The following is a 21,572-nucleotide window of genomic DNA, read 5'->3' as shown; positions in this document are numbered from 1 at the left end:
AAGCCTAAAATCATGTGTCCCGAGCGCAGCCAAAACGTTTACAGGTGCGGCTTCCCGTCTGTTTATCTTGTGGATACTGGCGGCTTGTGCGGCAAGTTCGCCGCTCAAGCGCGAAGTCCACAAACAGCTCAGGTGAGCCGTTGCTGCCGAGGCCCGAGGGCGGCGTGTGAAATTCTGGACGGTGTTGCGAGGACGTTGGGGGGGGGGCAGAGGCCTCACGGAGGAAGGAGTTAGGTTTCCCTTGTGAAGGGCAAAAGGTTTGTGCTTCAGCCCTTCAGGGTCTTGTCAGTGTGATGAATTGGACTGTGGAGAGCAGACGGACGACAACAAAGGTGCGGATTTGTCTCGACAGGCTGACTCTGACAGATCGTCGCTTTTTAAAGATTCGCCTCTTAAAGTAACTCGGTTGTGTTTTTCCAGTGGAAATATGTAAACAATTTTACGAGGGCCACGTTTTAGAAGCGGGGGGGGGGGGGGGGGGGGGGGGGGGGGGGGGGGTAGTGTGAACTGTAAAGGTCAGTCGGTGTCGTCTGGAAAATTCAACACAGGAAAAAAACAGGAACAGCTCACAGAGTTTCCTGCACCGTGACATCTTCACAGATCGTTCCGCACATTCAGAAGTTGCCTGTCTTTATTTGAAGGCCTGTTAAAGATAAAACACCAGGAAACAAACAACACCCCTCCCAAAAAAACAAAAACAAATGAGTGACAGGAGTTGGAAACTTTGAGGGTGGTGCAGGTTGCAAAAATGTAATCCTCAATATCGAAAAGCCAAATTATGCCTGAGCACATCTATCAGGACTAAACGTACCTAATAAAGTAATTAACTTTGCCAAGGAGGTTATGAAATCATTTGTTTGTCTGTCTGTTAACATATCTCAAAAAGAAATGAGCGGAATTGAATTGTTCCAATAGGAAATTATCATTTTGCAATATATTGCCCGATCTTGAGTTCTTTCAAATGATGTAATAAAATTGTGTGATTACCGAACTAAATAACTGAATAAAGTCAGTTGATATGGATGTGGAATATGTTTAATTTCCCTGGGTTTATGTATGTCCGCCCTTGGCGGAGGTCAGAAATGTCTGATTGCTCTTGTTTGGAACATTTTCGATGGACGTCAGGTTCAAATGTGATTAAAATTGACCACAGAGTATTTAGAAGGGGTTCACTGCCACCAGCTGCCCACCTCTCTAATAGAAGATCAATAATGCAGACACAAAGCAGACATTTGATTTGATGTAGTTTTTTGTTTTGTTTTGTCATGAGTCAAGGTTTTTACGAGAATTCTTTCTTCATGAAAACGTTTGGGAAACGTGTTTGTCCGTCCTCATTGTTCGTGTGACTGAATGCTGAAGCCCCGGCCGCGGGGAAAGTCCAGTGAACCATAAAGTCTGAATGTCTTGGGGTGAAGCAGCCTCGCCGCACACGGTCCGCTCAGCAGCTGCTCTCCGGCGTTGGATTTTCTGACTCAGCACTTTTTTCGTGAGTCAACAGTCACAAGGTGGTCTCCACCTCTTTCACAGGTAAGAGGCTGTGTGGATCTTCTGCTCCGCGACTGATTGAGTCATGATTTCCTTTGCCGACTCTGGCATGTCTGGCAAAGACTCCCGACTCGGCGCCTCTTGTCTTCCAGGCTTCCTGCCGGCGTCCCGGGATCTCGGTGTCACCGGGAGCGGAGCCACACGGGCCCGTATGAGCGTGGCAGAAAGGTGAGGACGCGTGCAGTGATGACCTCACCCCCGAGGCGGCGGCGGCGGCGGCGGCTGAGCCCGCCACCCCCGCGGTGAACGGGTGCGCCCTGGGATTGGCTGCGGACAAGCTGACACTGTGCATGGTGGTGTGTGACATCATGCCGCCATAGTAACAGCTGCCTCCGCCTCCGCTGCTGGTTATCCTGGCCTTCTGTTTGAGGTCCAGCGCCAGGCTCCTGCGTAGCCAGGCCTTCTTCACCTCCGCCTGCACCTGACGGTGGGAACAAGCAAAAAAAAAAAAAAAGAGGCTAGAAAGTGACGTCTCTGCCGTTTGACTGCCAACGTGCTCAGTTGAACTTCATTACCTCCCCGTTGCAGAAACAGTAGATAAACGCTACGAAGAAACCCTGGGAAGGAGAAATCCAGGTTTTTGTTCAGACATTTGAAATCTGTGACATGTTGCGTTGACATGTTGTGTGTGTTGGGACCTGCGACGAGTTGAAAAACATCTCGTAGTGCATCTGCACCTGCCACAGCAGCCCGGTGACCTCGGTGTAGGGCAGAGCCATGAACACCATGTAGTGCACCCCGAACAGCGGCATGAGGACCAATGTGGATTTCAGTAGCTTCCTGCAGAGCGTAAATCACCGTCGAAAACCTCACAAAAGGCCTGTAATCAACAGCGACGGTCAGCGATGATGCGTCTTACCTGTACTGCTGCCTGGGGTCAAGTTTCCCAGTGTTGGTTTCCCACAGTTTAGAGGCCAGAACACGGATGATGTTAATGAAGAGGAGGAAATTAACCTGCAGGGACAGAAAACATTTTGCACAGAAATAGAGCTTTTTTTTTTTTCTTATTGTATTTTTTTGGGGGGGGGATTGAGCTGCAGTTTGTGGCAGTGGACTATATGTCTTGATGGTGGGAGGCAACGGATGATTTCATGTTACTTTTCATGTTAAAGCAAATCATAGCTTTTGAATGTCTGTGTTCATTTCTATTCAATAACTCTGTTTTCTGCTCCACGTTGCTTTATTGTAGTTTGATTTAAATGAATGTGCACTCCTCAGCCGCTGCCGGCTTTAAACACTAAGAACCAATAGTTATTTCTCTAAAACAGACAAGTTATTTTTTTCATTTCTTTGTCAGATAAATCTACATTTCACCCACAACAATGGCTGCCAGTATGGGAACTTGATAAATCCACTTGAGGTTTCCAGCACTGATGTCCCAACATCTAAAAAGAGCAACACACACACACACACGCATTAAAAAAAACCAAAAAAAAAACCTGAAGTAAGCATTTGAGAAATACGTGTGATGTTTGCAGTACCACAACCGTATTGCATGACTCACTGTGTGTCGGCCAGCGAAGCTCGGGCGCTGACCCAAATGGACACGAACACAGCTGGAACACCTGGAAGGAGCAGAGAGTCGTCAGAGACGCTCCGGCCAGGAGCCGGGGCCACGGCGGAGGCGACTCACCCCAGCCGATGATGGTGAGGGCCCACAGGTAGTTCTTGTCCGACAGGAAGGCCATGAAGATGAGACTGTGCAGGTACAGGCCCTCCACCAGGATCCAGTAGTGGTTGGTCGCCAGGAAGTAGAGGAAGAGGGTGACGGCCACTTTACAACCGGCCTGGAGGGACGGAGCAGAGCGATTAGAGGAATAGGATGAACAAAACGCGTGGAGGTAAATAGCTTTTGAGGTTTTGAGATGTTTGGATAAAACAAAACCAAATAAAAAGAACAGCTTCACTTTCTGGGTTTCTTTTTTTTTTTTTTTTCTTCAAGTGCAGAACATATATATATATATATGTATATATATATATATTCAACATCTAATATTCAACATCTAATGTGGTGACAATGTGGGAAGACGCAACAACAGCAAACAAGACATTAATAATAAAGGATGGTCCGGAACTTGAAGGACGTGACTCGCCATGTGAGGCTTCTCCGTTGTGAGTTCAGGCTCAGCTTTGATGCCGGCGGATATGAAGTAGAGCACGGCGTCCTTCACGAAGATGCTGACCGCTCGACAGATGAAGGAGGTGAAGAGGTTGATGTGGATGTAATTCCGCGTGCAGTGGAGGCGTCTGACGGAGAGAGGATTAAACAGCATGTATATATATATATATATATATATATATATATATATATATATATATATATATATGTGTGTGTATATCCTCATTCTGAGCTCATAGGAACAATTCCATTGTTGTCAAAGCCCCTTTTGCCACCTTTATGTGAATCAAAATCAATGGATCCGTTCATATTTCAGGGTTTCTGACTTACTTGAAGTAGCAGAGGATGGAGACGGCCACCAACAGAGACGCCAAAGAAATGGAGTAACCGACGGTGTACATGAGATGTAGACGCTCAAACACCTTCTGAAACAAATTATTATTATTATTATTATTATTGTATTTTATTTTTTTGAAATACAAACACACACACCTCTTCATGACTCCTGTGGTTGGATGTGAGGTATCTGGTGCATTCGGTGTAGTTGGCCCAGGTGCGGTTAATACTGAACACCACCTCCCAGCTCCCTGACGAGTCACACTGGCGATAGGCTCTGCCTGCAGCGACAGGACGTGTCCCTCGTGTTCAGTGCAGATCAAGTCCTGAAATCTTCTACTTATTGTTGGATGATGTCGAATTTTTTTGAAAGCCCATGGGGGGGGGGGGGGTGGGGGGCTGAGCTTGCCTACCTCTGTGGTTGAAGTCGTAGATGTACTCTGGACAGAGCACAGACACCAGCTGACCTGCTCGGCTCCGCGGCCAGCAGATGATCCCGTCCCACTCCGGGACACAGTCGCCTTCTGCAGGGGGGACAACGAAGCAAATGACGTTTCAACCTGGACGTGTTTGTCCTGTCATGTCACCGTGAGAATTAGGTGAAGTATTTCATGAAGTTTGCATAAATTAAAGAAATGTTTCTTGCATTTCACACAGGACTATTTTATCCATGGCTGGTGTGACCAGTGTCTGGCTGTGTTTCATTCACGCGGTTTTCCTCGGACGTCCGTCTCCTCTGACGTCTGCGTCCTCTGAATGGACTTATCTAACGCCAGCTTCCATGACACAGTCCAAACTAAAGCATGCCTGTCTTGCGCCTCATTTCAACTGTGTAATCAGAGAGATACTGGTCAGCAGGATATTGGACTGGTCCTATATCTGATCCTCAATAAATGTTAATGTAATAAATACCTTTTTCCCATTGTATATTTGGACATGTGCTCACCGACACCAGTGAAATACTGAGGGCTCTTATCTAACAGGAACATTTTTGGCATATTAAAGAATAAAAAAAACTTCACTTCAGTATTGCCCAATGCTGAATTTCCCAATAGGTTCGTATTCGATTACAAATCTTTTAGCTTGACCTCAAGAAGGGGATGTTTTAGTGATTACAGAGTTTGCATGTTCTCCCATGGTTTAATGGTTTGACGGTTTGACGTTTTTTGCCTTTGAAGGAACCTTCGTCATAAAAGCGACAGAAGAAGGGGACGAACCTTTTACGAGCGCCATTTGTGCCTGGATGCTCCGTTCACACCTGGCATGAGCGCCGATCAGGACGTAGATCTGCTCGTCTCTGGTGATCACGTCGTCTGAGTCAATCTGAGGCGTGCGAGGAGGAGGAGAACTATTGAGTCGAGGTGGTAAAAACACACAGCAGTGCTCGTAGAAGACGTAGGAGACAGCAGCTTCCCTCTGATGTCAGGACTTTCCGTTCACATACTTCTCTGGAGATCCTCTCTCTCTCCCTCTCTCTCTCTCTCTCTCTCTCTCTCTCTCTCTCTCTCTCTCTCTCTCTCTCTCTCTCCTCTCTCTCTCTCTCTCTCTCTCTCTCTCTCTCTCTCTCTCTCAACTTGGGGCGATCTGTCAGCCGCCTCTCCCCCCAATAGGCCTGATGTGCTGCCTCCAGGTGTTGTGAAATAGTTGTGTGAGGGTGCGGTATGTGAGGATTCCCTGCCAACCCTCTCTGCTTGTCCTGCAGCGGACCAGACACCCTACTGGACCTGGTCCTCCGGGTCTTTGTGACCCTGCTGAACTACACAAGCAGCTTTGTGTTTTCCCGGGAACATTTCACGACACGGCAGGAAAAAACAAGTGGACTGGAGAGCTCACAGTGGAGGAGGAGGGGGAGGGGGGGGGGGGGGTTAATGGAGGAGAGCAACGTGAGAGAACATTAGTCAGAAGAGTTTCAAAAGCTCTAAAAGTTAAATGGAGAACTATATATATATATATTAAAAAAACAACAACAATATTTGTAGGAATTATGCTTTATCAGTTTTTTAATTCAGATTTTTTTTTTCATTCGTATTTATCACTTTAAGATCCTCTCAAAAAACAAATGGACAAATGTTGTTAAATCCGACCTGAACTCAATCACATCAATCTCACTTCAGGTCTGAACTAGAAACTTTCCAGGCCACTTTGTCTGTTTCAACATGACCTGGACTCTTCTTCATAAGCAGAACAAGATTCCTAGAGTCATTCTTCTTCTTTTTTTTTTTTCCTTCTGGGATTAATAAAGTAATTATATGTAAATATGATCTTTATTTCAGACCTGGACATTTTACTGGACTTGGCAATGCCTAAATCATCAAACCCTGCCTGGATTTGTGTTTTAACTCGACAGCAAGACTCTTTAATTCTGAGTCATTTAAGAATAAAATCAAATCCAGGGAATCAGAGCCCATTGGTTAAGTCCAACAATTGAGTACTGAGCAATTATTAATTATTATTAATGAACAATGAATAATCTCATATCATCTCATACTAAGGAATTTTGCCCTAAAAACGATCTGTTCTGTTGTGATTTCAACATTTGGTTTGGTAATTGTGGGACCAGACTGCTCCAGTGTGTGAAGGTCACACTCTGGATTGTGACAACTGCTTGTTTTTGTTTTACAAGTTAAAGAAAACAGTCCGAGTCCAGAGGTTGAAGCATGCAACTGGATATGTGATGAGTAACATTTTTGGAAAATGCCATCAAAATAAACTGCCAGCGGACAACCTTTGTATTAAAATATTACAACACTCAGACAGTTCAACAGCTATTATTTGTTGTCAGAGGGACTTTCAGCTGATTTTAGATCTTCACCAGTTAAAACCAATTTTTTTGTTTTTTTTACTGTACAGTGGACTGTGTATAGGCTGTGATTGCACTGTAACGCATTGTGGTTTTTATTTGAGTCTCACAATCAGATATAAAAATGTTTTTCAAGGTTTTGCACCTGTGCCTCAAGCGCAGCCGTCCACAGAAATGAACCTGCAGCACGACGTGGATGCAGATCAACACGTCCTCCAGACACGTGGAGACTTTTCAACTGACAGGCATCATTTTAACCCCCACCCCGAGACCTCCAGCCGCCTCTGGGTCATTTTATTGTAAAGTGATTTATCTGGCAGGCTGATCAAGAGATAGTGAGTCTGTCTGCCGTCCACACTTGAGATTGACCCGGGGACGAGAAGACAGATCTGGAAGGCAGCTGTGGTCAGCGTGAGCGAAAGGTTAAAAGCCATGGAGGTGATGGAGCTGATGGAGCTGTTGGAGGTGATGGAGCTTTGTGAGTTAAAACAGACTGCAGGTGGCTTCTGGTTTTGGGTTCAACTGAGGCTTGTTGAGCTTGACTTTTCATTTTTGTTAGTTCCTTTTTTGTCTCAGTTTGAAAGATGCATATCTGACTGCCCTTGAAAAAAAAAATCATCCTCACAGTGACTGGATGATTTTTTTATTTTATTTTCCTGGGTAACTTTAAACATGGCGTCTTCTCTTTGTGTGATTTAGGATGAACTTCAAACGGCTAAACATTTGCATTTAATTGCTTATGTAGGAGACTGGCTTGATTGTCCTTGTGCATAATTGTATTCACCACTTCTCCTTTCAAGATTAACATCCTCCAAATCCCAGATAAAGTGTTTTATTCACGTTTGAAATTCTCAAGCATCTCACTAATTTATTGGTATAGTCCTGTAAAGACCTGATGAATTCACAAGTTTAATAATATATGATATATGAAGCAAATGAAACGTTTTTGTTATTCTTACGCTGTAGCACTAAGAAAAACCAAGCTATTCAGTGGGAGCATATTTGTTTAAAAACTGACAATCGTCCCTGATGAATGCCTTTTTTTTCCTGAAGAAGATAAATCTGTGTCCAAAATTCAATCCATCAAAGAAATTCACACGCATGTGAAATTTTCTATATTTGGCCCAAAGTGCTTCTGTCTGGCAGTGGCCTTTCTTTTCTGTCTCAGTGTCGTAATATAGTGCGAGACATGATGCTGCTGTGTGAAAGGTTTATATTTAGAGCACAAAAATCTTCCTTTCATTAGTAGAAAGCAGATTTGCTCACCTGTCAACACAAACTTATGGAGCTCTTTAATGTGTGCAATTCACACAGGTTTCCCATAGAAATCTATCAGACAAGGTTTTTCTTTCTTTCTTTTCATGCAAAATTAAAAACAAATAATCTACTCATATTAAAGACTTAGATTAAAAGTATAAATAGGATATACTTACCAGTGCAGTAACTGTTATTATACTGTGGAACAGAGACAAAACACCAATTTCCTGTGCTGACAGCATCATGACTTTTGGACTTGAAAAGGATTTGGACAGTTTCCCTCAAAGCCTCACATCATTTTCTCCTCTTCAAGTCTGTGCCGGGTCCCAAAGTGAAGGTGAGTCTGTCTCTAGTAATCCATCAGTGCTCCTGGTCTGTTTGGGGTTTTTGTGAGTGAGAGCTGCCTCTGAGGTCCCCTTGAGTTTTAGTGGCTGTTGAAATCCAGAAAAGAAGTTTGAGAAATGCCCACTGCTTCCAGGCTTCTAGAAGCTGGGCTGACATTACTGTTCAGGTTTGTGAGAGCATGGAGAGCTTCGGTCTGTGGAGTGAGAGAGAGAGAGAGAGAGAGAGAGAGAGAGAGAGAGAGAGAGAGAGAAGAGCAGTGTGGATGATACCTCCTCCTTTAATGCTCTTTGAACAGTTGAGTGTAAGTCAGTTGGACTTGATTGGCTGTTTCTTCCATTCATTTAACTCTTTGTGCTCCTCTGGTTGGATCATCTCTCTCTATGTCCTGCAGTGTCTTCATCTCTTCTTGGGTTTTTTGTTCATTTGTTTGTTTTTAACTTATGTGACCTCCTGTTCCAAACAAGAGTTTCTGTTTTGTTTTGTTTTTAATCAGTGTTGACAATTGTCCATGTATGCCTATTACTCTTCTCCATCATCATAAATAGAAACAGTTCGGTTCAATATTCCCTACATGTCAAGAGGACAACATTTCTTATCTAGTTCCCATGCTGGGACACTTCAGAGGACACTGACACAGAGCAGACTGTAATCTCCAGTGAATAGTCCCCGATCACAAATAAACACATCAATTATATGCAAACATGCAGCATGTTGGGAACAGTAGCTTTTAGTTTTTACCCATACATGAATGCAGTGGTTTCATACACTATGTGCTGTCAGTTCTTTGCTTTAGATTTTTACATTTTTGTAATTTTTAATCCCTCTAAATGTTCTTACTCAAAACAGCAAACAATGGTTAAGTATTGTCAGTGGCTTTAATCATTAGGGCCACAGAAACAACAGGCGTGTTGTTGATCATGAGTAATACATTGAGTAGTTAAAATTGATACCTATTTATAAACATCATCAATTTACCATTACTAATGAAACTAATGACTCGTCAATTTATGGAAATTGGCTTATGGTCCTTATAGTACAGTCACATGGTTTGTATGCAGCGTGTGGGATGAGCTTCTGCCCATGTGTGGTAGGTTATATAAAATATGCATGAGTACAATAGTACACAATGGACAAAAAAAAAAAGTCAGCACAAATCTTTTTGGACTTTCACACACATTTGGTTAGATATGAACAATCACCGACTATTAAATCACTTTATTGTGAGAACTGTCAAAATGGCTGTTTAATGACATGTCTTACAGTGAAATGCTTCTAATCACAACTCATGCAACATAGTTTTTATTGTGTTTATGCATGTTAGCTCATACTTGGAGACAAAGTGGTTTTTTTTTTATTCAATACCAGATAGTCTAAAAGATATCTTGGGAAATATTCTCTGTATTTAGACGTGTATTCTCAATTTGAGTGTGCTCTTTTTTCTGATGTGGAAGTGTTTTCTTAGGTTTGTAGTGTTTTGCACTTTCAGGCCACTATAGTAATAAGATTAATGAAAATAAAACCAACTACTGTCCATTTTACACGAACAACTGGTGAGATTCTTTACTAAACAAACAATAGTGTAAACAAAATGGTATTTATTGGTTTAAAATCCTGACACTCGAGTTAGATAACAGAGACAAAAGATAAATTGTAATAATATTTGTAAAGGTACCGAAATGTAAGGTACCACAATGGAAGACAAATAATAGCCTAATCTTACACTGTACAAAATAAATAAATAAAAGATAAAATAAATTACATATAACAGACTCTGAAAAGAAAATCCATCTCAGAACAATCTACTTTTCACTTACTGGAGTATTGTTAGTGTATTTTCTTCTTTTGAAAAACGAACGGACATTTAATGGAAACATTTTTTTTTTAAATTTCTATCAATATTTATTTTTATATTCAAACATGAGACACCAAAATATATATGAGGGTCTGAACAGGGAGAATATTTTGAAGATGTGATAATTTAAGTAAGTTTCGCGTTTTTTTTATTTTATTTCAGTGACGTCAGTGAAACCCGGAAGTTCCGGTTCCACCGGAAGACCAGCCGCGGCGTGTTTTGGTCTCCTGTCAAAGCTGTAAGTAAGAACATTTTAGCACTTTGCATGAAACTACACACCTTATCAATGAAGTTTGACACGTCGTCTGCACATAAAGACTCACAGCAGCATTTACGTCACTTTTATAATATAACTCTAACATGAGCGGCGTCTTGTGTCTGAAGGGCATGGCGGGGGGCGTCCTGCCGCCGCTCAGGGCTCTCAGGATCCTGCGGACCTGCACGCCGGTCGCGGCCGCGGGCGGCTCCTGCCTCCCCCGCCCGGCTCGCGTGTTTCCCCCGGTGTGGAGGACGTGTCCTGTCCGGACGCTGCAGCTGTCCGCGGCCTCGTGCGCGGGACATAATAAGTGGTCGAAGGTGAAACACATCAAGGGACCTAAAGATGAGGCCAGGGCCAAAGTGTTTCAGAAACTGAGCATGATGATTAAAATAGCAGTGAAAGGTAAATCTGAAGTCTTTGACAGGTTGGCTGTGATGTCATGTCGAGCTGGAGCTAAACTTTTACACTCTTTACCACTGTGATCTGCAGAAGGAGGCTCCAACCCAGACCTCAATTTGAACCTGGCTCAACTCCTGGAGCAGTGCAGGGGCAAGAACATGCCCAGAGCGTCCGTGGATGCTGTCATAAAGAGTGCGGTAGGCTGTCCACACTGTCCCATCCGTCCTCTGTGCACTTTCCTGCAGCTGTGGGCGAAGGCAGGATACAACCTGGCCATCACTGGGACACACACACACAATCTCGTTCATGTCTCATTTAGTGGCAATTAAATATCACTGATTCTCCTCAAATGCAACTAAAAGACAACCGAAGTACCCAGATGACTCGGGCACAGAGAACTTGAAAACTCCACGATGAGGCCAGAATGTTTAGAGAGCTCCCTTTAGACTGAACATTCTCTATTTGGATATGATTGCATCCTGTGACTAACATAAAAAAGTGGAAATTATCAGCACTATTAGTATTTACAAAAATCTACCCCCCCCCCCCAAAAAAAAAGGAATGGTCAGTATTGAAAAGTCTGAGCTGTTATTGTCTGTTCATTGTTATTATAAAATCCTCAGAGGTCAGTTTTTGACCTTCATAATAATAAAGTACTGTATGTTTGTACTATAGGCTATTCTGCATAAGTGAGCAGTACTTCTTTTTAGTGGCTTTGCTGAGAAGAGATACGGCAGCTGAGACGTCTGTTTTCATAAACAGACATCTTAAAAACATTCACATTAATTTAATCAATAGAAGTCAAATTTCTGTTGAATGTATTGAAATGATTTTTTGCATATAAGCCTTGAAAATCAAAATGTCAGTATTATTCATAAGATCAGATGTTTTTTTTTCTAAAGCCACAATTATCACAATTAAGATTTAAAAACTGGTTTAACTTCGTAGAATCAACTGATCAATTTATCACATGTTCAGTGACATTGAAGGCCTGTATTGTATTGTCTACATGTCGTGTTTAATTAAAATATTGCATTAACGAGTACAGAAGGAACTTCCTCATTTGCTTTGTCCAAACTCTGCAGGAAAAAGCTAAGCCAGCGTCTCAGCACATGTTTGAGGTCCGCGGCCCCGGTGGGTGTCTGCTGCTCATCGAAGTCCTGACCGACAACCTCTCACGCACCCAACAGGACTTCAAGCGCCTGCTGACCAAGAACGGGTCAGAACCAAACCCCACAACCTTTGAGCTTCAGCTTTACTTGTCTAATTGTTGTTGTTTTGCTACCAGTATGAAAGAAATTAAACTTGAATTTCACAGCAGTGTCAATTTGAACAGTTGTAATAATAATAATAATGATAAAGATAATAATAACAGTAGTATAAATGTTCTAATGGCGTGTTGATGGTGGGGAAGAGTGTCGCTAGGCTGTTGCCACTAGATGTCCCTGTGCAGCCAGTAACCAGTATGTACAGATCATATAGAGCACTTAGATCATTGCTTTGGGGCTTGAAATAAAAGTTCCAAAACAACAGCCTCATTGCTGAGAACTGTTAAGACGTATGATCTAAATTTCTTGGGCAGGTAGTCGGATTTAACTTGGTGTGACGACGTTTGTTTATTTTTATTTTTTAAATTTTGTGTGTGCATTAATTGATCAACATGTGTTGTCGCTTGACTGAGAAGAAAAGTAAAAGTGATTGTGTACTCGTCCTCAGAGCGACGCTGTCAGACGGAGCTCGTCATAACTTCAACCGGAGGGGGGTGGTGCTGGTGCCGGGTCAGGACGTCACCACGGAGCGAGCCCTGGAGCTGGCCATCGAGGCCGGGGCCGAGGACGTCCAGGAGACGGAGGACGAGGAGGAGAAGCTCCACCTGCAGGTGAGACGCCTGGAAGTTACTCAGAAATGAATCCAACAAACATCAGCTAAAACATGAATATCTACCTATCTACACAAGTATACTCCCCCCTTTTTTTATGGACTACGATGAATGATTTGCCTTAGTTGACTTGATTTTCTTACATTTTATTCAATGATTCAAACTATTTGTATGGCACCTTGTGCACAGATGACTGACTAAATGTTTAGATGAAGCAACGACGATCCCAAAACAAGAAATAATAAAGAATAGAAAACAGAAATGGAGCGAAAGCACTTTGATCAACAAATGAGAAATGACCTTCTTTCAGCACTCCTGATAACAATCAGAAGTGGCCACAGAGTAATCGGGAACCTTTTTTTTTTCCCCTCCCTCTTCCTCCAGTTTTTCTGCGACGTGGCTGAGGTGAGAAAGGTGCGCGGCACCCTGGAAGAGCTGGGAATGCAGGTGACGTCTGCAGGGGTGGAGTTTGTTCCGCGCACCCTCTTGTCTCTGGACCAGCAGCAGCTCGGCGCCGCTTCCACTCTGATAGAAGCCCTCAGCGACTCTCCTGACGTAGTTCGAGTGTGGGACAACATTCAGGCGGACGGCTGAAAGCCGTTTCCGGACACGGGGCTGGACATTGAACATGTGAAATGTTTGATTTTTGCATACAGAGAATTTCCTGTCTGAGGCCTTGTCCATCAGTGGCTGGTCGCACTGCTGCACATGGCCGTGGAGGACGGACGTCACCGGGGTGACAAGAGGAATGTATTGACCGGGAATTGACTCGGTGTATGAGCTAAAACTTGGAAAAGAAATTAAAATGGTCCCGGGTTATCACTCTTCTTTTCCATCATCAGCAGGCTTGAGTCCAAAAGTGTTTATCAGTGGTTGATTTTAACCCATTAAGGCGACATCCTGGAACACAATGTCACCGTTTCACACTGAGGTTTCTACCAAAAAAACATTTATTTGTGGAGGATGTTACTGGGTCTGTCAGCAAATTGGTAAAAAGCTTTGGAAATGGAACGATTTTCAGTGAAAAGGCTGGAAAACGTTCTGTTAAAGAGCGAAACTTGTTTGTGTTCAGAATGAAGTAAATTCCGATGGTGTCAAGACCGTCAAATCCACTGCGTCACTGCTTTGTGTATATTTGTAATTTCAATTTTCAGTCCTGATTTCTTTGTCTCCCAGATTAACAATCTCAAATACACAATAATTCCAAACGACATGATTGAATCAATGTTCTGTGTTGAAGTTTTGAATTAAGTTAGGTCCTTATTACACTTCCTAACATGTTATATGGAAAAGCACAAAGGGTTTTTGTTTCATGCAAAACTATTAAGACCTTACTGTGAAAAGTTAAAGGAATATTTGACTCTATTTGCAGATTTTTTTATTTTTTTATTTATTTATTTGAGGATTTCATGCAAGTGTGTCAAATTCAGGCCACAAGCAAGTTTCTCTGAGGGGTCAAGGTGTTTTTTTTTTTATGTGTAAGCAATGTAAATGAAAAAGAAGGAATAGAACAGTAAAAGGTTAAAGCTGAAGGACGTTTTAGAGCCAATGTCATCACAGGTCATTTCCTCTCATATTACTGGAGTGTCAACACTGCAGTCGATAAGAGCCCACATTAACAGTATGCATGTAACATATCGAGCGGGAGCCATACATTTAGGGGGACCGACTTGGGGTTTCTATTTTCTGCAATATTGCATCACATACATGTCAGAACCTGAACTATATTTTGAATATAATCTATCAAGGGCAAGTACCAACACAATGATTGAAATGATAATCTGATGGTGACAGGGAAGTCCAGTGTAATGGCTCTGTGCCCATTTGTTTGTTTATCAATGCTTGGCATCGATCTCCCTGTCAGTTCCTCTCAGCTATAGCATGGCATTGATTAGTTTTCCAGTGTTGGTGAATGTTGAGCAGCAACATGCAAGCTGCAGGCCAGTTCTCCGCCCTGTGTCAAGAGTGACGGGTTTTACTCCCAACACACACACACACACACACACACGTCTGCCACCTCGCAGGAGAAGCGAGAGTTTGTTCTGCCCCGAAGAAGGCGAGCGAACATTTTGAAACACAGTTCATCCTGAAGGTGTTTGGAGAGTCGACTTATGGCTTAGCAGTGGCGGTCATTGAGGATCTTCTGGTTTGCAGTCAGGTATGTTGTGTGTGTGTGTATGTGTGTGTGTGTGTGTGTGTTCTCTGTCAGGCTATTGAGGGATTTCTCTACAGGCTAAATTGTGTTGTCACCATGCAGCAACACTTTGTGAATGAAGTATTGACAATATCCAGGATCTAAGGGCAAGGTTGTTTTTTTTTGTTTTTTTTAATTTGGGAGGCGCACCGCTGGATGGACATTCTGGAAAATAGGAACAGATTAGAAAACAAGACGCATCACAACTGTGGACAATTTTGGGTTTTTTTTTTTACAAAAAATAAATAGTGCTCTTGATATAAACAATTTAGGGTAAAGGGGCTTTAAAAAAAAAAAACACTATAAAAAAGGAAAATGTATTTTCAAAAATTTTAAAATGGGTTTTTAAACAAAAAGATGTGGATGTATGAACAGAAATGTGTTTACCAAACCGTCAGGCCAGCAAAAGCTCCATGTCTGACTCAGACCTGATGAAGAGTGGGGGACCGAACATCAGGAGTCCCGAATGCTGCTCACCTCCAACCGCCAGGATGGAGCTGCTCAGCCCCTCCAAGGTGACGGACCGCTCTCAGAACGTCACAGAGAAGGTCACGCAGGTAGGGGGGGAAGGGGGGGGTGACACCCTCGCATGGCCTCGGCCTCTCGGCTGAGTGAGACACCAGGATGTCCGATTCAGAAGCTCTGAGAAAAAGTTGGTCATTTGCAGCCAAAAATCAAACAAATGTCTGTGATGGTAGTAGACGACAAAGTATTTCCTCCTGGCCAGGTTTGATCCATCATGTAGATCACACTTTAATAGAGAAACTACAAGACATAAGCGACGATGAAAGGCCGCAGTTAATTAACCTGCTCGTGGAAAAATCAGTAGTTGGTTTGGTCGCTGGACGTTCTCCTCACGGGTGTGAAAAACAGAGTCACATCGAGCCGCGGTTCAATTCAGATCTCCTGTCGTTGCCGCTGGAGCCCCCGAGGCTCGCCGTTCTGCATCACTGCCTCTGTGGGAGGTTGTGCAGCGAATATGAAGCGAGCCTAGCAGTAGCGTTCACAATGACTTGTGATCTAGCGCCGGGATCATTCTGTAAATCTTTCCCGTTCACCTGCTGTTAATCTGATGTGATTTATGAGCACCTTGGAGGGGAAAAGGTCGGTTTGAGTTTGCGGTACAGAGAACACAATGACCAGTCGGCACATGAACTCAGGAGTGTGATCGTGACGCCCACCTCATCGTTACAGACCTCCAGTATCGAACCCGGTTAGAAGTTACACTGCTGATTACAGCGCAGAGTTACACCCGGGCTTTCCAGCTCCTTCGTAACGACTGCGAGCTTTACCTCTGCCGAGTGTCACCAATGACAGGATGGTCAAGGATTTGTTGGAGCCGCCAGGCGGCAACACCGGACCGTGTGACCGTCGTCAGCAAGACCTCAGTCAGAGCAATGTGTCTCCTCACAAGGTCTGTTGGTTGGCTGTTTGATTTGCTGCTTGTTTTAAGGCAAAGATTTGATCTATTTTGCATCCAGAGTGGAAAAAAAGCCTCCATTTTTCAACTGACAATAAAAATTCAAGTAGCACAAATGTCATTGCTCAATTGTGAGCAATTGTCGCTTACCGGTGTTTTCTTTCTCCCAGGTACTTTCTTTGGAGTCTGACGTTCTGCCCGAATATAAAATCGAGGTGCCAGACACAACGTGGTGGATTTTGCTCCACTACAGCCCCTTCAAGGCGTTTTGGGACTGGATTATTCTCCTGCTGGTCCTCTACACAGCCGTTTTCACTCCTTACTCGGCGGCCTTCCTGCTGGACGAGCACGGGGACATACGTCAAAGAAGATGCGGCTACACATGCAACCCCCTGAATGTGGCCGACCTCATGGTGGATGTGCTTTTCATTGTGGACATAGTCATCAACCTTCGGACAACATATGTGGACCACAACGACGAGGTGGTCACGCAGCCATGCCGCATCGCCAAGCACTATATCAAGGGCTGGTTTCCCATTGATCTGTTTGCCGCCATCCCGTTTGACCTCCTTATTTTCAGATCAGGTTCCGATGAGGTAAGTTCTTGATGAGCTTGAGTTGCCAACTTGTTTCTCATTAAGTTTCATAAGAACTCCACCTTTCTGATCTTCTTTTTCGTTGTTGGTCAACGCCGAAGATGGCAACCTTAACAAGTCTGCTGAAGACGGCTCGGCTGCTGCGACTGGTCCGTGTGGCCAGAAAGCTGGACCGGTATTCAGAATATGGCGCGGCGGTCCTCTTCCTGCTCATGTGCACGTTTGTCCTCATCGCCCACTGGCTGGCCTGCATTTGGTACGCCATCGGCTTTGTGGAGAGGCCCTACACGGAGACCGGCTGGCTGGACAACCTGGCAGAGCAGCTGGGAAAGACGTACAATGACAGCGACTCGACCTCAGGCCCATCGGTCAAGGACAAGTATGTCACCGCTCTGTACTTCACACTGAGCAGCTTGACAAGTGTGGGTTTTGGCAACGTCTCTCCCAACACCAACTCTGAGAAGATCTTCTCCATCTGCGTCATGGTCATTGGATGTAAGTAGACGACTGCGTGAAAAGCAGTGACGTATGGTCCTTCTATAGATGCAAGCATGATTCTTTCCCCCACAACCACCGAGGGAAACACATATTATTGATGAAATGGCAACAAATCACGCGTCCTTTGTCTTGTTCTGCTTCTGTCTCAGCTCTCATGTATGCCAGCATTTTTGGGAACGTATCCGCCATCATCCAGCGTCTCTATTCTGGCACAACGCGCTATCACACCCAGATGCTGCGAGTGAAAGAGTTCATCCGGTTTCACCAAATTCCTGGGAGTCTGCGGCAAAGGCTGGAGGAATATTTCCAGCATGCCTGGTCCTACACAAATGGCATTGACATGAACGCTGTGAGTAGGAACAGTGACACTCACTTGTGTAATGATCCATGAGCTGATGGCTTGTTTGTTTGTTTTTAATTCTCTTATTCAGGTGTTAAAAGGGTTTCCAGAGTCCATACAGGGAGACATCTGCTTGCACTTGAACCGATCTCTGCTGCAGAACTGCAAGGCTTTCCGCGGAGGTAGTCAGGCGTGTCTCCGTGCCTTGGCTATACGGTTCAAGACGGTCCACGCTCCCCCGGGAGACACTCTGATCCACTACGGAGACATCCTGGACTCCCTTTTCTTCATTTCGCGCGGTTCTATCCAGGTCATCAGAGACGATGTGGTCGTAGCCATATTAGGTGGAGTTTCACTGCAACCAATGATTTTGATAGAACCGTTTTTAAAAAGACATATTTTGAATACTAATTAAAAAAAACAAACTCATTGTATTCTTTCAGAAAACAATGACATCTTCGGTGAACTGATCCATCTGTATGATGAACCAGGGAAATCCAGTTCGGATGTACACACCATCACCTACTGCGACCTGCATCGCATCCCAAGAGATTACCTGCTGGAGGTGCTGGATCTCTACCCCAGCTTTGCCGACAACTTCTGGAGTAATCTGGAGATAACCTTTGACCTAAGAGATGTACGTTGACACATTTTGTTTGAGAATGTATGTTGTTGTTTTTTAAGAAAGATAAGATGTATGTTGATATGTCAAAATATGTTTGAAAGGAAAAAGTGGAAGACTAAGCAGATCCACCAAATTGTGATATTTCACCACATTTGGGTTTTGCTTTTGCACATAAATGCAGCGTGAGTCACCGCAAACTATGATTCAGAGGAAGATCTACGTCACAATATGGAAGCGTCACCTGCATCATCTGTGTGCGACCTGTATTGACAGCTTGAACGCTGTGATGAACATGGATCCAGTAAAAGCTGCCAGTTCTTGTGCTTCGTTTGTTTTATATTCTTACGCCATATTTAGGAGGCACTCCGCTTGTTTATCGGTCCAGACAAACAAACTGTTTGGCTGAAACAGGAAATAACTCGCGCCATTCAGGAAGTCATGTTTTTCCCCAGGATTCTGATTGGCTATTATGGCTTCATGCTTCTCGTTACACTGCCCCCTACAGGTTTGGCTGCTCATAGTAGCTCTGAACCAGGTGTTTATGTGGTATGTGTAAATTAAAATATGTGTAAACGCAGAGGGTGAAAGATCTGTTTTTGTAAAAACCCGAGTACGTGTACTCATGGCCTGAACCAATTTAAAAACTACACCCTATCCCCTCCTCAGGCGGATCAAGTGGCAACAATCATAACAACGGATGATTCTGGTGACGACTGTGGGTATCGCCATAAACCAAGACACAGAACCCTGGACTGTCGGATCAGACCAGGTGAGACGCGACGTGAAGCCGATTTGACAACTTGTAACGAGAACGGCAGAAAGAATCCACAGATTATAGACATTCCGTTTCCTCCAGATGTCAAGTAGCGTTCAGTTTTGAAGTGACAGAAATGTTTCCTCTGGCCAGACGGAATCGATCACGAAGACTCGTACCCACTCCAGTCCTGCCATCACTCACACCCCCAGGCCTGCTGGGATGACCGCTGCAGCTGTGGATCTCTATGTTCCCAGTCGAGTGAGGATCTTGCCAAGCCTCCGAGCCAAAGTGCAAAAGTAGAGCTGTACCCTCCAGAAGAAGCGAGACGGGACTACCCTCCGTCTGTAGTGCAACTGCTTCCCCCAAGTGCCACTTCAGTGGACCGTGGCCACCAAGGTAGAAAATGAGTCTTGTTTGGAAAAACATTTCTGAATAGAAGAACCTGGTCTGTTTACCGAATGCTGCTGGTGGACAAAACCTCACAAGCGCAACTGCTTTCTTGTCATTTAGCATCGTCCTTGAACATGCCGGGGATGTACCAGTACTGGCCAGACCGACAGCCACAGCAGTTTTCCAGTCGGACCTACCGATCTTCCGCTGCTCGTGACTCGTGCCACCCACCACCGTTCACAGAAGACAGGCCCAGTGAGCTCGAGAGTCGACTTGAAGTTTTGCATTCACAGCTAAACAGGTGTATTTATGGTTGCGCTCTGTTGAACGTATGAACTTACTCAGACAATGTTAACCACTGCTTCACTGTGTGTTTATTTTTTTTTAATTACCCAGTAAAATTCTTCATTTTTATCTCACTAAGTTGCCGCACCATTTTCTCTTCCAGCTATAACTGGCATCAACCGCTAATATCTGCGTCTAATTCCCCCAGACTGGAGACGCGAATGACGGCTGACATAAACGTAATCCTGCAGCTCCTCCAGAGGCAGATGGCTCCCGTCCCTCCAGCTTACAGCACAGTATCATCCGGTGCCCTCCCGACCGACTCGCCTGCTCGATACGGGTCAGGAGCTCCCGCGCTCCACAGCATGTATCCCATCCCCCCCGTTCAAATGGACAACCGGCCGACCACACAGGTATGGAAACCTCTTCAGGGAATCTAAGCTGCAGCGCGTTGTCAAATATCGACTCTTGGTTTTCAGAACTCGGCCCAGACTGACCTTAAATGTGCCGAGAAGTCCCAGGAGTCGCTCTCCGGTGGGATCCACGTGACGGCGGCCTCCGATGACGCCATGTTCATGACCGTCACCCCAGAAACAGACGCCAGCACAGGTTTACCTCCACAGACGCCCCAGGGGTCGGTGAAATCCTCCTCCATGGCAAAGTCCAGGTGTGGGAACCTCCGCTACCCCTCGCTGCCCGGCAACCTGGACGTCGCCTCGGGACTGAGCCCAGTCCAGAAACACCTGTCAGACCCGGGGCTTCCTGTCACCTGACAGCCAGTGTGACCTTCCACAGTATAGTGACTCTCTGCTACTCAGACTTTTGGAAGAAGCTATGTGCTCAGTGCGTCTTTTGGTTTTTACCTTTGAACATTTGAGCTGTAACCAGTTAGTTGTGGAAAAAGGAATTCCCTTTCCAACTGATAACGGCGTCTTTATTGTATATGTGAAATGCTTTCCTTCGGAATTCTGTTTATTTAAGATGTTGAACGGCACATTCTCGTTCTGTGCAACTTCAGCAACTCTCCCGCCTTTCAGTTTTGTTACAATCTTGAGTACTTATACTTTTTGGCTCTTGTTGACTGGAAGAGATTTTTACCGACAGATACTGGGATATAACCACGGGTTAGAGAATAAAGTATTGGGTCCATATTTTGGAATTTACACATTTTCCAGTACTTTCATGCAAATTGTGATTCCATTCCAATGTTTGTGTTTTAAACGTGAAGCGACCGGAAAAGAAAAAAAACAAAACAACTTACGTGTTTTAAGAAAGAAGAGAAAGAATCTGTGATGTTCCATTTGAATTAAATTGACTTCTAAACATACAATAAATTGCAGCTATATTCCACTTCACAATGCTGTATGACACTGCAGAGTTTTGGATTTTTATGTTAGAGACACTCACACACACATCCTTGCCACATATCTATTGCAGTTCTGGCTTTGGGGTAACGTAACGATCATTTGATCAAGTCTGGTGATGAGCAAGACATTTACTTTTATATGAAGACTATTAGTATCAATTGATTTCACAGTGCGAGGTGAAATACTGAAGAAAATGTTTTTCCTAACTTCTCCGTCATATTTAAAAATAACTAATTACGTTGCTGCACTGAGTATTTCCTCAGGGTAAATGTGTCAAAAACAGAAGGTGGTGAATGGATTTCAGGGAGA

The 21,572-nt window shown here is 44.2% G+C and overlaps 3 protein-coding genes across 4 annotated transcripts; 2 read left to right on the top strand and 1 right to left on the bottom strand.

The window, feature by feature from the left end:
* Positions 1-1,498: 1,498 nt before the first annotated feature.
* pth3r (parathyroid hormone 3 receptor) lies at positions 1,499-8,299 on the bottom strand (the record flags this gene model as incomplete). The annotated part of the gene is made up of 13 exons (XM_080517483.1): positions 1,499-1,966; positions 2,061-2,102; positions 2,184-2,325; positions 2,405-2,499; positions 2,864-2,930; positions 3,050-3,110; positions 3,179-3,332; positions 3,639-3,792; positions 3,995-4,089; positions 4,157-4,281; positions 4,414-4,524; positions 5,218-5,323; positions 8,234-8,299. The coding sequence occupies 13 exons, from the start codon at positions 8,297-8,299 to the stop codon at positions 1,499-1,501; spliced, it is 1,686 nt and encodes a 561-aa protein (XP_080373609.1).
* A 2,150-nt stretch (positions 8,300-10,449) lies between these two features.
* Positions 10,450-13,957, top strand: taco1 (translational activator of mitochondrially encoded cytochrome c oxidase I). 2 transcript variants are annotated; one of them, XM_080517624.1, is made up of 6 exons: positions 10,450-10,492; positions 10,639-10,915; positions 11,003-11,109; positions 11,998-12,131; positions 12,629-12,791; positions 13,176-13,957. In XM_080517624.1, exons 2-6 carry the CDS (start codon positions 10,642-10,644, stop codon positions 13,383-13,385), a joined length of 888 nt encoding a protein of 295 aa, XP_080373750.1. In that variant the 5' UTR covers positions 10,450-10,492; positions 10,639-10,641; the 3' UTR covers positions 13,386-13,957. The 2 variants fall into 2 exon arrangements, with proteins under 2 accessions (XP_080373750.1, XP_080373751.1); XM_080517625.1 differs by having other exon boundaries at positions 10,451-10,496.
* A 1,441-nt stretch (positions 13,958-15,398) lies between these two features.
* On the top strand, positions 15,399-20,669 carry kcnh6b (potassium voltage-gated channel, subfamily H (eag-related), member 6b; the record flags this gene model as incomplete). Its single annotated transcript, XM_080516683.1, has 11 exons — positions 15,399-15,542; positions 16,576-17,001; positions 17,103-17,496; positions 17,649-17,848; positions 17,931-18,183; positions 18,283-18,476; positions 19,131-19,233; positions 19,372-19,617; positions 19,732-19,912; positions 20,105-20,309; positions 20,376-20,669. 11 exons carry the CDS (start codon positions 15,399-15,401, stop codon positions 20,667-20,669), a joined length of 2,640 nt encoding a protein of 879 aa, XP_080372809.1.
* Between the last annotated feature and the right edge of the window lie 903 nt (positions 20,670-21,572).

Source organism: Blennius ocellaris (genome assembly GCF_963422515.1).
Source record: "Blennius ocellaris genome assembly, chromosome: 21".
Classification (NCBI taxonomy): Eukaryota; Metazoa; Chordata; class Actinopteri; order Blenniiformes; family Blenniidae; genus Blennius; species Blennius ocellaris.
The sequence above is the reverse complement of the archived record's forward strand: the minus strand, read 5'-3'. Positions and strand labels throughout refer to the sequence as shown.